This window comes from Xiphophorus couchianus, chromosome 22 (genome assembly GCF_001444195.1).
Source record: "Xiphophorus couchianus chromosome 22, X_couchianus-1.0, whole genome shotgun sequence".
Taxonomy (NCBI): domain Eukaryota; kingdom Metazoa; phylum Chordata; class Actinopteri; order Cyprinodontiformes; family Poeciliidae; genus Xiphophorus; species Xiphophorus couchianus.
In genome coordinates, this window is record NC_040249.1 from 17,720,584 (window position 1) to 17,736,694 (window position 16,111).

Here is a 16,111-nt window from a genome sequence, read left to right on the forward strand (position 1 = left end):
AATAAACCAGTCAGTCAGAAACAACCAATCAGAGCCAAGAGGAGGGTCTTGGCACTGTCAATCACGCCTGTGTACACACTACTCATAGCTCCCCCCTCACTCTCTACCATGCTACAGCATCATCCAGACAATTGAGCTTGTTGTTGATGCTAAGGCTAGTTAGCATGGCCACCAATGACAGCAGATAAACAGCTTTCCTGTAACGGTAAGTCGTTTCTTCGCCATTAGCACTTTTAGCAGCGACTACACGAGGTCAGGAAGGAGGTGGAGGTCTGTCAGGACATGGTGACAGTTTTAATAAATTTGTAAAATGTTACATACTGTTGCTTTAAATTAAATATTTTTTGTACCTGAGTTTACTAAAAAGATGTGAAAAACATGTTACTCCTCATAGTCTGTTCATCTCTCAGCGGTTTAGTTCATGCTGTCAGTTCTCTTGCAGCAAAACAAGCTTCTCATCAAATATTACACCAACCCCGCAGCGAAGGAGGATAAGCCCTCACAATCTGAGTGAGTGAGTGACTAATAGAAAGGGAATGGAGGGGTAAGAGGGCAGGGTGTTTTGGCACATTATTGATCCGTCGCTTCACACAGACGGCTGAGTAAAATGGCTCCTTTCATCAGCCGGCATGTTGGGGCAGATGAGGAGCAAAGCTGCAGGGATGATGTCAAAACTCACAGACTTTATAGAGCAATGTAATAACCACCCTCTAAACAAACAGGGAACATCTAAAGAAAACACAGATTTAGTGATGACTGCAGTTGTCCATGTGAGGGTGCTGTTCACCATCGTTTTCCTTCTGTTTGGCCACAGCTGGCCCAGCAACAAATGTCACAAAACCTGCTTGCCTGAAAAGAGCGGCTTCTTAGCCCCGTAATCTCAGGCTTTTCATTTCATTTAAACACATTCGGTTTGTTTTGGGCTGGAAGAGCTTGTGTACGTACTGTCTGAGGAGCTGCCGGCCATGTTTCCAGGACAGCTGATTGTTAAGTGATCCAGAAGAATCGTTCTCGTTGGCCTCATCTGAAGGAGAGAAGAGAGGCACAAATCAGAGCTTCACAAACAACAAAGACGAACAAGCCTCTGACATTATTTCCACTCGGCAAACAGCGAGAGCATTCCTGCATCGCTGCACTCTGGAGACGACACACATTCTTTACCAACTTTATAAAACCAAATGTCAAATCCAGTTGAACAGGAAACATTTTTCTCTTCAATCTGTAAAAGCTGGGACTCCAAACCCTAACATCGTTTCAAATTTACATAATCGAAAATATTTTTATCCCAACACATGAACTGTTGTGTGACAAAGGCAGCAGAAACCGTTGAAACAGCTTGAAGTAAAACAAAGCATCTGACATCTTGTAATGTCAAAACTCAGATGACTAATCTGTGCTCCACTCGATTACCATGAAACACTAGAAAGACGAGTGATGTCAGTAGCAACGAAACACAAGCTTTGTCTTCATCAAGAAGGAAATGCTGGTGCAAATAAAAGATGGTCAGCCCTCGAGCGAGGAGCAAATAATCATAAATAACACAGACTGTCTTGCAAAAGCATATTAACACCTGATCTCCACATATTGTCTTGTTAGAACCATAAACTCTAAAGTGTGTTCTTTACTTCTATCAAGACGCCCTGAGTCAATACTTTGCAGAACCACCTTTAGTCTACTGCAGGTTCGAACATCTGGAAACGGACATTTTTGCCCAACCTCCTGTGCAAAACTAGAGTTTAGTCAAATTGCATTTTATTACAAAACTGTGCAGTTTAAAAACTTTTATACAGAAGCACTTTTCAAAACATGAAAACACCTAATTGACATTCAAGCATTTTGAAAGACTCCAAGCACCTGTAAGAACCCTGTATTTTCTAAACCATTTAACTATCTCTGGCTGTATGTTTAGGATCACTCTCCTGCTGGAAGGCAAACCTCGGGCCCAGTCTCGAGTCTTTATTGGTTTCTGACAAAGCAAGTTCTTCTGCAAGTTTTCTGTGTTGTGGCAAATGGTGAAGCACTTTTTATTGCTTTCTTCATTGGTGGATTTCTGCAGTTTTATCTCTGAGTTACCTGGTGTGTTTTTTGTCTTCATCGAGGTTGACCAAGTCCAATCCTCAAAAGGTACTATCCTGTAAACACCTGAGTCCCCTTATTAACACATTATTCATCTCTGCAGAGGCCGGTTAATGAGCCATTTGATTCAGCTGTGTTGGAGATGGGATGCATCTAAACGTTGCAGGATATTAGGACTTCCGGTCTTCTTGTTCTCTACAAACCTCTTGGGACTTTACTGAACAGCTGCACCTACACTAAAATTAAATTAGATGAAGGTGGAGTTTATTTCTGAAGGTATTTTGGATTTTCGGTAACAATATAAGAGTAAATGCAGCTGACAAATATTCTAATCTTTAACCTTTGCAAAGCCACATATTATTGCCCTTAAACTACGTATTATGCTTCATTTTGTTGTTCTATCACATAAAATCCCAAGAAAATAATTGTAGCTTATGAGATTCATATTGTAGTATGGCTGTGCCATATGAATTAAAATTCAACTCTGATGTTTCTATGCCAAACTCAATTAGTTTTTTTTCTTAGAAAAAACAATACAAATGACAGAAAATATCTAAAAGAAACTGGCTTTTATTTAAATAACTGCTTCTGTGAATTGACCTGAAATCAAAGTCGAAATAAATACACGCGGTGGACACGCTTGTGGGAAGAAAAAAAAAAGGTAGTTCTTGGGTGGCCTAACATCACTCTGAACTATGGAAACCCAAGGAGCGTAATGGTGAAAAAAAAATCCCAATCTTCCAAAAAAATAAATCTTCAAAAACAGAAAATGTTATTCTACATTGTAGAAGATGACCTGAGAGCAAGTGTTGAGAGGCAGGCGGAGGTGAAGACGTCTCAAAAACTGTGTCAGAATTAACGCAGAGGGTGATGGGCTGGCAGACGAGCCACCAACACCTCTCTTCTTCACCTTCTCCAAATCATCAACACTTCAAGGGTTCTGCGCTTTGAACATTCCTCATGAATAGAGATGAGCAGAGAAGAGAGGAAGCATCGCTATCCTGGCTGATGGTTTGAACACGAGGAGCCGATAAAACCAGAATAAAATAAGAAGTAGGTGTTGTGCTCATAGTGATCATGTTTCTATTGTTCATCAACTAAAAATATACCATGGATCAGTATTCATTTTGTTTATTACACCTATTGTTTCAGTTCAATTACAGTACAGAAAATAAATAATTTTAAGCTCTAAAAATAATGTCCTCAATACTCCACAAATAATCCACAAAGCAAACTGTGAACCCTTTCATGAAAGCTGTTTTCTACTTATAAATGTTGTAAAATTGCCGACAGCTCGATGGATTAAAGAATAACAAAGACAAGCTTCCAGTGGAGTGCTTTCGATTTTTCTCAGATATAATCATTTCAGTGCTTGGAGCAAAAACAAAGTGTAGAAAAAATGAATAACTAAATAGTTGAAAAGCTGCATAGTGTCAGAGGTGAGTAAAATCTGAAAAGTTTAATTCAGGTGAGCAAATCTTTTGCAATTTGTCGTGACTGCTTGAAACGCTCATTTCTCAGGCATTTTTTTTCTCTTCTACATCTGCAACAATTGCTCTTTCGTAATTCCAAGGTTAAGTACGCTGTGAAGCAATGCACCAAAACGAACAAGATCCAACATGAATGCAGCCTTTTACATGTGCCAATGCTGTCATCCCAGGTATGTATGAGCTCAGCAACCACAGTGATTTCGAGGTTCTGTCGACTTACCAGAGTCGTAGCTTGGAGGTTTCATGTCGCCCTGATTTAGCTCCGTCCCGTATTTTAATTTGTAGTACTTTGCTCTGAAAGCAGAAAAAAAAGCAGAGTAAAAACTTGGGACTGGTAATAAAATCAGGAAAATATTAATAATCGTCTGTACTTTGAACCCTGTTTTCTGTTACTTGATAAATCTGATGAATAATTATTAAACTATGTCTCATAATATATTTACTTCAACGCTTCTTTGGCATCTACATAGTTTAAAAGCAAACAGACATTTCTGCAAATGTTATTTTGCTGGAGTCAGTTTTCAAGTTTATACAGCACGACAAACACAGCTATATTATATCATCAGCAGGAAGTGTTACGTTTTTCCCAGCTGAGGTCGACTGACAACGGAAGAAAACATTTTAGCTTAGCAGCCCCCTCCATCCACCACTGTGACGATCCAGAGGAAGCGACCTCATTAAAATTAAAGCCATTTCAAACAGGGCACATCCCACACTCAAAAAAGCCATTTCTGAAATTGCTTTCAAGACACCCTCGGAGACGTGACCTGTTGCTTAGCAACCAGGAGAAGTGGTAGTATTTCTGGGTTAAGGGTTCCTCCTGAGGGAAGGCCTGCAGTCATCTCACTGAGGCTAAGTAGATAAAAATAGGCTGTTAACAGACGGAGGACGATTGTACGCTGAACAACCCATGACGACGTGCCTCGGAACCAAACATTAACTAAAACTGGAGCTGACTCGGGGGAATGACGGGGCAAAAAAAGCCATCCTGAAACTCAGTTGACACAGTTGTGTTGAGGATTTTATTTGTTTAATCTCCCTGCTGCAAGATCTCACAAAAACACATGAGGTAAAGTAAATACATTACATTTACTCCCTACTCCAGGTTTGGAGTTTGATACTGCCTTATCTGACATGCCTGGCTACGCCTGCGTCAGCAACGCTTTGCATTCGTAGGATTCCTCATGAAGGATGTCATTTACAGTCTCAGACCTCTAACATCACCCACAAAGAAGTCATGAACATCCTATGTAGTTGAGTGAGGGAGCAGTTAAGACTGGAGAGAAAAACACAGCCTTAAATCACACTCTTTCAAAAAGTAACTGTAATGTTGATGCAGTCACTCTGTCTGAATTATTTTAGTAGCCAAGAACTCATATTTGAAGTACAAGTTCTCCCCATCTTTTTTTCTGTTTGTCTGTCGAACACCCCATCTGTACTCAATGTTTTTGTTCTGATTTCTACAATCAATCTAACATGTTGACTTCATGTCAGGTGTGTCAGAGAGATCTCCCTGATTGGCTGTTCTGTACAGTGAATTTGAAAACAACAACATCAGTATGTCAAACCAGGGCTTCACCATTTCAGGACAACATGCAGTATGTTATAAGGTTGGTGAAAGCCTCAATAATGACCCAAACTTCAACAAATAAACAAACACCCAGGTACAGCCAAGCCTGAAATTATTCATATCACTGGCATATTTAGGTTTGAAATGATCTTTTAATTTGACAAAACATTTCTTTTTCTTTTTTTTTAAACCAGTAGAATTGTAGAAAAGAAGCCTAACAGATTTACCTTCACAAGTGGAACTTTACAGGTTTTGCTATAACATTCCACAATATTTGCAACAACAAAAAAAAACTGGATGTCAATTATGATTTCTACTTTGATTATTGAGATGGTATAAATCTTTTTCACTACTTTCTATACAAATATAATGGATGAATAAAGTCACTCACATGCAGCCTTCACTCCTTGTAGCGGGGATGCACTGCTACAGGAGTTGTGGTCTCAGAAGCAGATACTGATTTGTTGACTAATGGCCTAGTATCTCTTTACAGGTTTCTTTGATGGTGATAGTGGGTTATTTAAAGAACACACAAGCACCATAGCTGAAGCAGACTAGCTCAGACATTTAATGGTTCACTCACCTCTCTTGCTTCAGTGCGTACTCCAGCATTTTGATCCTCCGAACGAGGTCTTTCTTTAGGTTCTCCTGGCCTTTCCTCTCCCCCTGCAGGAAGGCGATCTGCGCCTGAAAACACAAAATAAAAAGATTGTCAACTTACACTACAGCACTAAAATATTTCCAGTGGATATTTTCTAATAATAGAAGCAAGTTTTTGCACTTTAATTAAGAGTCAGCTTCATTAAAAGCCTTTACTAAAAAGAAAACCTTCATCAGGGAACATCTAAAAAACACCCTCTTGTGTCAAGATTGAAATAGAATAGTCTCAGATAAAAATGTGTGGCATGATGGGAAATAAAAAGCCTATCAGTGCTATTCTATTTAAATCTACCTCCTCACACCCTCCCACACACCAGTCGTCCCTCTCCCTCCTCAAATCCCCGTCTCTCTTCAGTAAGAGGCAGCAGCTGTCGGCGAACTCAGTCTGAGTCAGCATTACATTACATTACCGGGTACCACACACACTTGGACACACAGAAGCATGGCCACTTAGATCGATAGTGGGGCGAGCTCCAAAGCACAGTCCAGCACTCTTCACACAAGCTGCTGCAGAAAGCTACCAAAAAGCAGAATCACAGGGATTTTAAAAATTACCATCATAAATCACTAGAAGGTTTGCATGTCAGCAAATGGAGAGAATAGTCCATTATGTCTAATATGCATCCAATTTCACTTTGATACAATGATTTTTTTACTCTTTCTTATTTTTTTACTTCCTATCCTAGTCTGTGTCAAAAATATAAAAGCCTAATAAATCAATAACAATGTTTTATATACAGTTTTTTTGGCTAAATATATAGTGTAATTATATTCCTTGAACTTTTCTCTATTTTGTGATATTACAACTTCAAACTTCATTGTATTTTACTGACCAGACCAACAAAAGGAAGAGGGATATCTATGGATTACACTTTTATACACTCCCCTTTACAATGCTGCTCCTAAATAAAATCTTGTGCAACTAACTTTCTTCAGAAGTCACGTAATTACAAAGCAGTGTCCACTTGAGACAATTGAAGTCATTTTCCTAAAAAAGTCATCTGCACGTTGCATGAAGTCAAATTTAAGACTTTTTAAATGCCACCTTTTTTAATTTTACAGAAAAATCTATGAATAAAGGAGATGGTTGGGGAAACTTGCTGCAATGGACCTTTCCAAGCTCCGCCCACAACCGAACTAGAAAATCCCACGTGGCCGCAAGTCTCACAAACAAAGCCTCACAGCGCCTTGTTTCTATGTAAACATGGCTTATTCCACTTTGACTGATTCTCTGCAGTGTATTTCTGACTCGATTAGTGCATCATTTCTACCAGATTTTCACAATTTATCAGCTACAACAATGGACAGAGGAACTAAGAAGTTCATGTCATCTTTTTTGGATGAGTTCAAGGTGTTTGAGCCACGCCATGCCTTCAACATTGTGCACGTCACTTTCGCTCGATGAGGAAAACAGTAGATCCACACACCCTCTACAATATGGCTGTGGACAAGATCACTGATGCCTATTGTTCTTGCAAGGCTGGGTAAGTCAGGCATTCATCGTTTTGTTGGTTACTTTTGAAATCAGTGGGTGATTCCTGTGGTTTGTTGGCAAATGTTTAGAGTGTGCCTAGGCCTGATACACTGTACTTGGTGCTAGAATGGCTAACACGAGTAACAGTTTAGTCCAAAGCCTTTTCTGCTAAAATAAAATCTTTAGTGTATGTCAGATACAGTACACATTGCACATTGATCTGTTTAGCTAACGTAAGACTGTGTAGCAGACAGGCTTCAAGGTGTAGAAGCCTTGAAGCCACAAGGTGTAGCAATGTTCTGCTGATCTTAAGACGTTTCTCAGCTCCTGAGTCACATTAATAGCTCTGCAGAATCTGTTGGCATGCTGAGAAAGTAATTAACTAATTTGAATCAGCTGCATTGGAGAAAGCACACATCTGGACATAATTCAGTGAAATATGTTTCTAGAAAGCATTGACTTGGATACCAGGAAATATATTTATAATGTGAGCTTAAGATTTTTGTTAGTGGGGAGAAAAAGATGCACAATTTTCCTCCAGGGAAAATCCCCAAAATACATATTCACGTTTGAGGTTGTAAGGTGTAAAGATTTAAGGATACGAGAACTATTTTTAGGAAATTTTAGATTTTAAGAAGTAAAAAAACATACAAAAATATCAGTTAACATGCAAAACTGATCATGCATCATTGAGCCAAAAAGCTGCCAAAGAAAAAAAGAAGAGCATATGCTGTTGTTCTCCATCAAAATCCTTCCTTTAAAATCCATCTGACAAGATCACCAACAAGCACATTGAGACAAGCTTCTGTCCAACGTCAACATGAGAATCAAACTTTGTCTAAAGGGAGAATAAACAGACAAATTTCCTTCAGCTTGCTTCAAAACGCAGAAGGTGCCAGCATGAGTAGGCTGCATCACACTTTCACAGCACTCACAAGTAACAGTTGCCGCCTGCAGAAATGAGTCACGTCAGCTCGGTCTGCCTCCAACGACTATGGGCATCTTCACAACACCGTCACAATTCAGTGAACAGGACTGCCCTCAGAACAACCTTCCTGAAACAGCTCCAGTTCAACCGGGATTATTATAACTGCTGGCACTCAGTTTGACAGAGTAAACAGTGGAGTATTTGGCACCGATCACATGCAGAGAGGCAGAGTGGATCTTTCACCACTTCACCCACCACATTTCTACAACCTGAAGTTCTTTATTCAATCCAGTTTATGAGGATTTACTCTGGGTTTATTATAATGTGGTTCAAATAAGCAGCATTAAAAACCTAATACAACCTCTTACCAACCAATGCCAACATAAAAAGAGCTTAAATCAGATAAATGTCATCAAGAGGCACCGGTTATATTTATTAAGTCAGATACAATGGTTGAAAGGATGTTAAATAAAGTCAGGGGTTTGATTGCGTTGTTACATCACCTTTAAAAAGTGAGGGAAGGGAACAATAAGGCAATAGGAAACTAGGCTTGAACAGATCAAACTGTTCCACTCCATGGAAATTTCTCACTGTTTTCATTGGACTTTGAGAGTCCCTGCAAATAAATCACTCTGACTAAAAAGGCTGAAATCCAATTATCAGAGGGAGGAGAGTTTCTGAAAGCTCAAAGTGGTCCTAACAGCAACCTCATTAGGATAATTGTTGGGTTAGTTTTTTGTTTTACAAACCTGGGATGTTTATTTATTTTTTGTGCCTTCTTGGTTGTATTTGAGTAAAAACCCAGCTGAAAATAACCAAATACCTGTCCATGTTAGGTTCAAAGATATTTCATTCAGCAAGCCATTAACGTTTGAAAGTGTAGGCCACACTGCATCATTACATTATTGTACTCCTGTTTTCTACACGGTTGGTACTGGGTTGGAAATTCAGATTTTGTATCATCATAAAAGTAGTAAAACAAAACACCAAACAAAAACAAAGAACCATAACTGCAGCAGAAAACCACTCAGATTTATGACTTTCCTCTCAAAAACATGGAGCAAGGCAAACTAAAATATAACCTCTGACATTTACTGTAAGAAATGCTATGAAATTATAGCATAGATATATCAAGGTAATTAGCATGTGATATTGCTGAATATTTTGTATGTTATCTTTTATTTTTCTTCATTCTCAATGAACTTCAGCATGTAGCTCACAAATATCTGCAGACATGGAGACTAAGAGCAGCATATTACAGGTAGTCACTTCATAAATTAATGGAAAATTACGTAACTTTGCTTTGATTCAATATTTGTCTGTCATTTGTAATAGTAACAGTGATGAATCCCTGTTATATTTTGTAGCAGCTCTACATCAAATCAGAACCATTCAATCTTTTATCTTTTATCAGTGGACATGTTTCTGCGGTATTAGTTGATGTTAGACAGCTTACTGTTACAATTAGAGTGGAGCATTTATTAGGGCCATTGTGAGGAAAAGAAAAACAAATGTAATTTTTTTTTTTTTTTTTGGAGTAAATTTCCCTCCCAAAAAATTTAGAAATTTCTACATTAATTTCACATAGATACAAGAATAAACCTGTATTAAATTAGCAAAAAATTAGCATGACCAAAGCCAAAACCTTGTGGTCTGTGAGATGTTATGATATGGAAAGTGCTCCTTACACTTTGGAAAATATCCAGCTGTGCATCTGAATAATTGAACACGTAAAACTTAGAAAACTTCTGATGTTTTTGTCTCAAATGTCCAAGTTTATGTCAGAATACCTTGTTTTTAGTTTAAATCATATACATTTTCCTTCTTGACTTAAATATATAACTTTTTGACATCAGACACTGACATTTTTTCTTGTAAAAATAATCTTTTCTTTTTTTTTTTTTACAGAAATTGACTATTCCTATTTTATTTATTTTACCCACAACACTTCTTGGTGCATATAGCAGTAACCTTAACCTCTCATCTTGAGAAATTGCCGGAGTGACTGGAGTTTTCTTCAGCTCTGTGCAGCACAGAGTAATCCAAATACTGATGTGCACTGTTAGTTGAAGGCGTTTTCAACTAGAGCAATTAGATCACAATTTGGTTTTAAACTGTAGGTTTCCTCCTGTGGCACCGTGATATTTATACAGGTTATCCTGCATCGAGAATCTCATCTCCTGCTCGCGCCGCAGTCGACTCGCCTGTGACATCATTCCAAACGAATGAGCTCCAGCTTTTAAAGGCAAATGTAACACAGCATAAACCCAGGAAGTAATTTTCCAGGCAACCAAACAACTTGCTATAAACCTCACACCCAGCTTCTTCTGTCATAATGTGCACAGAGACAAGTCTGAAATCAAAAGTAGGAAAAACAAAACAATGAAACATTTTATCAATATGAGCCAGGTCTTTATCAAAACTACACATAAGAAAGCTTTTTTAGCTGTAGATGAAATTGAGTCTGCATCGATGGAGACGGAGAGCTGACCGTCCACTTCCTCGTCCACATGAAGCGCTGGACCGGGAACCATTTGGCGTACTGCCGTGTCAGAGATAAAGAAGAAGAGTGTGGGTCTGTGAGTCTCTGGCTCGGTTTCTCGCTTCTATCAAACATTAACCTCGGGAAGAATGTAATGAGTCAACTCTGGACATAAAGAGACACAGGAAGCATTTAATTCCCTGCCTCACACTGACTGCATTATTGCTCTGCTGGATAAGGGCCCCTCTGATGCATTGACCCAGCGCTACTCTGGGAGGAAAAGCAGCCAGAAGAAACAGATTTAGTGCAAAGTAGTAAAATTATGAATATTTTTTTTTTTTACTATAATAAAACCTTTTAAAGAAAAAGCTGCCTGTTGCTAGAAACTTATGTTTCTCTTCTGAGTTTAGCCATTTATTTAATCCAACTGGAAGACAAGAAACAAGAACAAGAACTAAGAATGTAAATGCTAAGTTTATATAAAACCACTAATTCAAAGTCCGAAATTTCCCCAACAACCAGATATATCCGGCATCATCCAGACGTCTGCTCCGACACAATGAGTCCATTTAATCTGGACAGAGTGCTTCCTTCATTCAGAAAAGAAAGTTCACAACTGTGGGAAATCCACACAAACAAAATGGTCACACATGCTGGCCCCCACTGGCCGCAAACTGGGAGAAGGAAAGGAGGGTGTTGGTGCAAATCCCATATTTACAATGCAAACGAAGCGCCATTCAGTTACCGTCGCTTTACGCTCACAGAGGACCAAGCAACACGATGACTGACCTGATAACCAGCCAAGTGCATTCCACGCATGCCTTTACACTAGTAGCAGCAGAGAGAAGAAAGCTGCAAAACAAGGCGAGGCAGGAGACTGCTGTGATCTGGTTACAGTCATGTTCTTTTCTCTTATAACTTCAAATTACAACCATACAGTCATGGCCAAAGAGTAGAATGAATCTGAGAAAATGAAATGGTTTCAGCGTGTTCCCAGTGAACCTGACTGGAGGGTTTTTCTTTCTATTACAAGGAAGGGCGTGATATTTTTTTTTCTATGCTGACAGACTGGATATGAGCAGCCTTCCTGGTTCTCATCTGATGTGACATCTGCAAATGAGGAAAAATCCAGCAGATAGGAGGTTCTGAGCTTAAACATTAACATTTTGCAATGAGAGATCATGGAACTTTACATTAAATGACTTTTAACTCAGATTTGTAACTTTTAATTGTGAAAAGTCTTCACAAGCATTTTGAATATTTTTGTGTTTAAGTCTCAACCACTAGATGCTTTTAATATCCAAAAGGAAGATCCCACTGCTCCAAATACATAGAAAGCTCTTGTGTTTTTATGCATGTTTTTTTTTTATTATCCAGTACAGTTTTACACATTTTTAATATTAGAATATACTGAATGACAAGCATCATCATCATGGTCACAATTTCATTGGTTGCAAAACTGCAAAAACCTGCTTGGATGCAATAGTTGGTAGAATGCTATAATCCTGGGTGCTTGGATCCTTAGTAAATCAATACAGTGTTTGTTCAGTTAAGATGCTAACGCTCAAGAAGTGGTGGGAATATTGAGTAATAGTAAAGAAAGAAAACAAAGTGTAGGCTAATCATACTAGATTTTATTTTTCTAAAGTCACATCACCCTATTTTTATCTATTGTGTCATTATACAGCCCTGTGGTGGGCACTGGTACATTGGTACATCTGTAGTAGGGATGCACACATTTGAAAATTTTGGATGATATCTGCATCCAGTGATAATTTTGCTGCAGCAACTCTCTCATGCATAAACCCAAAATAACCTAAGTATGCATCAATAAATCCAGTGGGAAAAAAGTCTCGGCACTACTATAGATGCTAATATCTACAATCTTCATTATTTTTGTACTTGGGGGGGAAATAGACAACAATGTACCAAGCAGAATTAAACTCTGGAACTGGACGTAGATATTTGGACCTTATATAACAGGTATCAATAAGTTTAACTTATAATAATTATTTTTAAATATGGATAAAGTGTAAAAAGAAAAAGTGCAAGTTTCTGTAGTTATTTTTATGGAATAGTTGTCATAAACTTCTACAGCAGATTGACACCAAAAGTACCAGTAATATTTTACTTATTTTTGTCATCAGGTTAGAAACGTTTCCAGTTTAATTTTTTTTACTTTTTTTATTTTTTTTTTTACATAATTTGCCACAAATATAAGCAATCCAGAGAAAAACATGTAATTCCTGCTTTTGTCAAGTTTGATGTTTTCATTATTTTTATACTTGAAATTTTAAACTAAATGGTGGTTCTTCAAAGATAACAAATTTCTTCTTATATAGTAACATTAATCTAAAATTAGTCTTTTTTGGTGAAAAGTTTGTGTAATAATTGTGTCTTTAACAAGTTTAATGTAGTTGAACGAAGGGTAAAAATGGCTCTTTACTTTGAAGTGATGGCAGACCATTTTCTTTTTAATGCTCCACAAAAAAAAATCCAGAAAAAGATTAATTTTACAGAAAAAATTTGGAGTTGCGTTCCACAGAAAAATATTTGAAACGGGAAATACTGAACCAGGCAGAGGTCCTCTATGTAATAACATTTAAATAAATTACATGCAAGACTTAAGCATGTTATAATTTGGTCTGGGACTCATTATTTTTGTCATTTAGGCATATTCTGGAATCACTTAGTTTAATCCAGTGTTCAAAGTATGTCTCCCACAAAATAGATTACAGGGCAAGATGCCTTCAAATGCTGAAATTCGATCCTGCTCACGTTCACAAGTAATGGATTTCAGACAGACAGGCTGACACGGTGAGCTGCTCTCACTCGGGTTTTGATTTCTTCTCAGCAATCCAGAACACTGAAAACGAACCAGAGAAAATCCTTAGACAGAAACAGCTCAGAACTGCGTCGTTCTGCCTTCCACAAACAGATTTCCACTCATTCAATCATGGATTTTCTTTTCACTCAAAGTTCATTTTGCTCCTGAGCGAGTTTCCTCACTGTGTGTGCAAGTAAAGGCGTGATGTAAGAGCTTTCAGGGCAACAAAAAATTATGCAACCCACCTGCGGGCAAAGAGAAACATACGACTGATTTTTTTTTATAAATACCTGGCATGATTCAACCCAAGGTATACAGCAGCTTCTACAGAAACTGATGAGACCCTAAACTAGAAGATAAGCCAAGATGATTTAGTACAAATTAAAGAGCAATTAAAATATCTTTTGGCTTATAAATGAAGATAGCTCAGAGTAGCATCTTATGTTTAAACAATATTCATTTTCATACAAAAATATAAACATATGCATGCCAAAGATGCTGCTGGTTCTAACAAACTTCTTCAAAAATGTTTTTTGTACATGCATTTAAACTTGTGCAGCCATCTTTAAAAAGAAATCACAATGAGTACCAACCTAAACCGACTGGTACATTATTGTGAAACTTTTAAAAGAAAATTAATGAAAAATTCATTATTTCCTGAAAAAAAAAAAAGGGAAAACATTAAATCAAAAATAGATCTAGGACGACTATTTTAGCTTACAAGCGCATCAGCTTAAAACCGGAGTGGGCAGGCGAGTCACTGGCATGCCCGCGTAACCAGATGAAGGCTGTTAAGTGTGAATGGAGGAAGGAGAGGGGAATTAACAAGCTGACAGCGAGGCATCTCGGCAGCAGAGTGAAACGGCTCTAGTGTCAGTTCTGGTGCAAAGCTCGGAGGAAGATGCTTTAGTTAGCAACACAGCTCCCAGAGGGCCATCATACAAGAAAACCCCTTTAAAAACTACTCACTATCGTCCCCGGAGTATTTTAGATCAGCTGGAGTAACTTCTTATCTGAGGACAAGGATATAGTGACAAACCAGCACTTCCACCATGCTATTTTTAAATCAGGAAACGAGAGCCTTTTTTAAGCTTTGCCAGGCAGTAGGTGCATGCTATAGAGCAAAAAATAACCCGCAGAGTGCGGGTGGACACGGTATCAACCGAGGAATGAAGGTGACTCCCTCCTCTACCATTCTGAATGCCACAGTGTGCATATGTGCACGGTTTGATGCACGCAATTGAACCACTGGGATAATTATGCTTCAGGCTTTGCTAGTTGTAAAAAGTAAATACAACTATGATGGGAAAGAGCTCCATGCAGCTTTCTGCAGAGCTAAGAGGGAGAATCAAACTGCAAAGGACAAATCCACACCTCGCACTCTGAGTCACCTTCAACCTTCTCTTGGTGTCTGATTATGGGCGCCTCGAGCAAGGAGATACCCCCATGGAGCAAAGGGTTTCCCCAAAGCTAAAAGAACTGAGGAGGTACACTGGATGGATGGCCTTCACGGGACGTAATCTGACCCAAGGCTGGAAAAGATCTTGGGACTAATCAGTAAAACAGCAAATGCTGGATTTTCATTGCACTGTTTTGTTGTACTGTGTTAGGATTTTATTGAAAATCCCGATTTTTGATTTTTAAGTCACAACAATTATTCATAATGATTTCTGCTTCAATCTATAACTGTGCAAACGATCCTCATGATAATGCATCCTAGCTGTGCTAAGAACTAAAACGAGACACTAATGACAGTTTAAGATGTGAAGTTCTACGTTTAAAAAGAAAATCCAGTTTTAAAGTATCTGCTTTTTTGGCAACAGCAAGACTGGGGAAAGAACACATTGAATGTCGTTCTTGTAACTTCTTCAAAACAGGTCAAAGCTTACAAAACCCAAAGAGAAGAAAGAGGCCACAAATCTCTGATTGCTGCATCTCTAATTTAATTAGAGACGCAGCTAGTAACAGCTGCATCTCTACTGCTCTACTGCTATACTATACGGTTGTAGTAGAGCAGTAGAAATGCAGCAATCAAATGTTAATTTCCAAGGTTTGAACATTAACAGAGCTGTAACAACAGAGGGAGCTTTTGTTTCGACCGAGTTGTTTCCCTTCTTTATCCCCTTAAGGAGCAAAGAAACTTGACCACACACCACCAACAGATTCGATTCAAGGAGTCCCTCTTCCGCTGGGCCGACGTTGGTTTGTCTGTCTTATCCAGGCCTCTGAACTGGATTATCTCCATTAAATATGTCAATATGGTGTCTAATTTTTGCAAGTAGTGTAGCTAGACCAATGTTAATCAAAAATCAACTGACATCAGGTATGCTATAGGTGCAGGTGTGCATGTTCCACCTAAAACATGCAGGGCAGTGAGCCTCAAGGACCAGGCACCATCAGAACCACTGATTATGCTTATTTATACAAGAAAAAAAAACAATTCAGTATCAGAGAAAACAATAATATTCAGCAAAGTTGGTTATTTTGATCACCAGGACAAAGTTGCAACTACAAGTTACAGCTCTTGCCTGTGAGCTGATAGGAAAAGATCCCACCTATGGAGTTTAATCATGAATGAGTTACTGAGAAATGGCAAGGCGACAG

At 38.4% G+C, this 16,111-nt stretch overlaps 1 protein-coding gene across 4 annotated transcripts in view; it reads right to left on the reverse strand.

Annotated features, from left to right (window-relative positions):
- Positions 1-16,111, reverse strand: part of LOC114138524 (striatin) — a 33,028-nt gene that overhangs the window by 12,552 nt on the left and 4,365 nt on the right. For all 4 annotated transcript variants that reach the window (XM_028007847.1, XM_028007846.1, XM_028007845.1 and 1 more), the window contains exons 2-4: positions 5,720-5,823; positions 3,787-3,860; positions 946-1,024 (exon numbers count right to left, since the gene is read on the reverse strand). In XM_028007847.1, the coding sequence (XP_027863648.1) occupies positions 946-1,024; positions 3,787-3,860; positions 5,720-5,823 (257 nt within the window). The remainder of the gene's footprint in view (positions 1-945; positions 1,025-3,786; positions 3,861-5,719; positions 5,824-16,111) is intronic.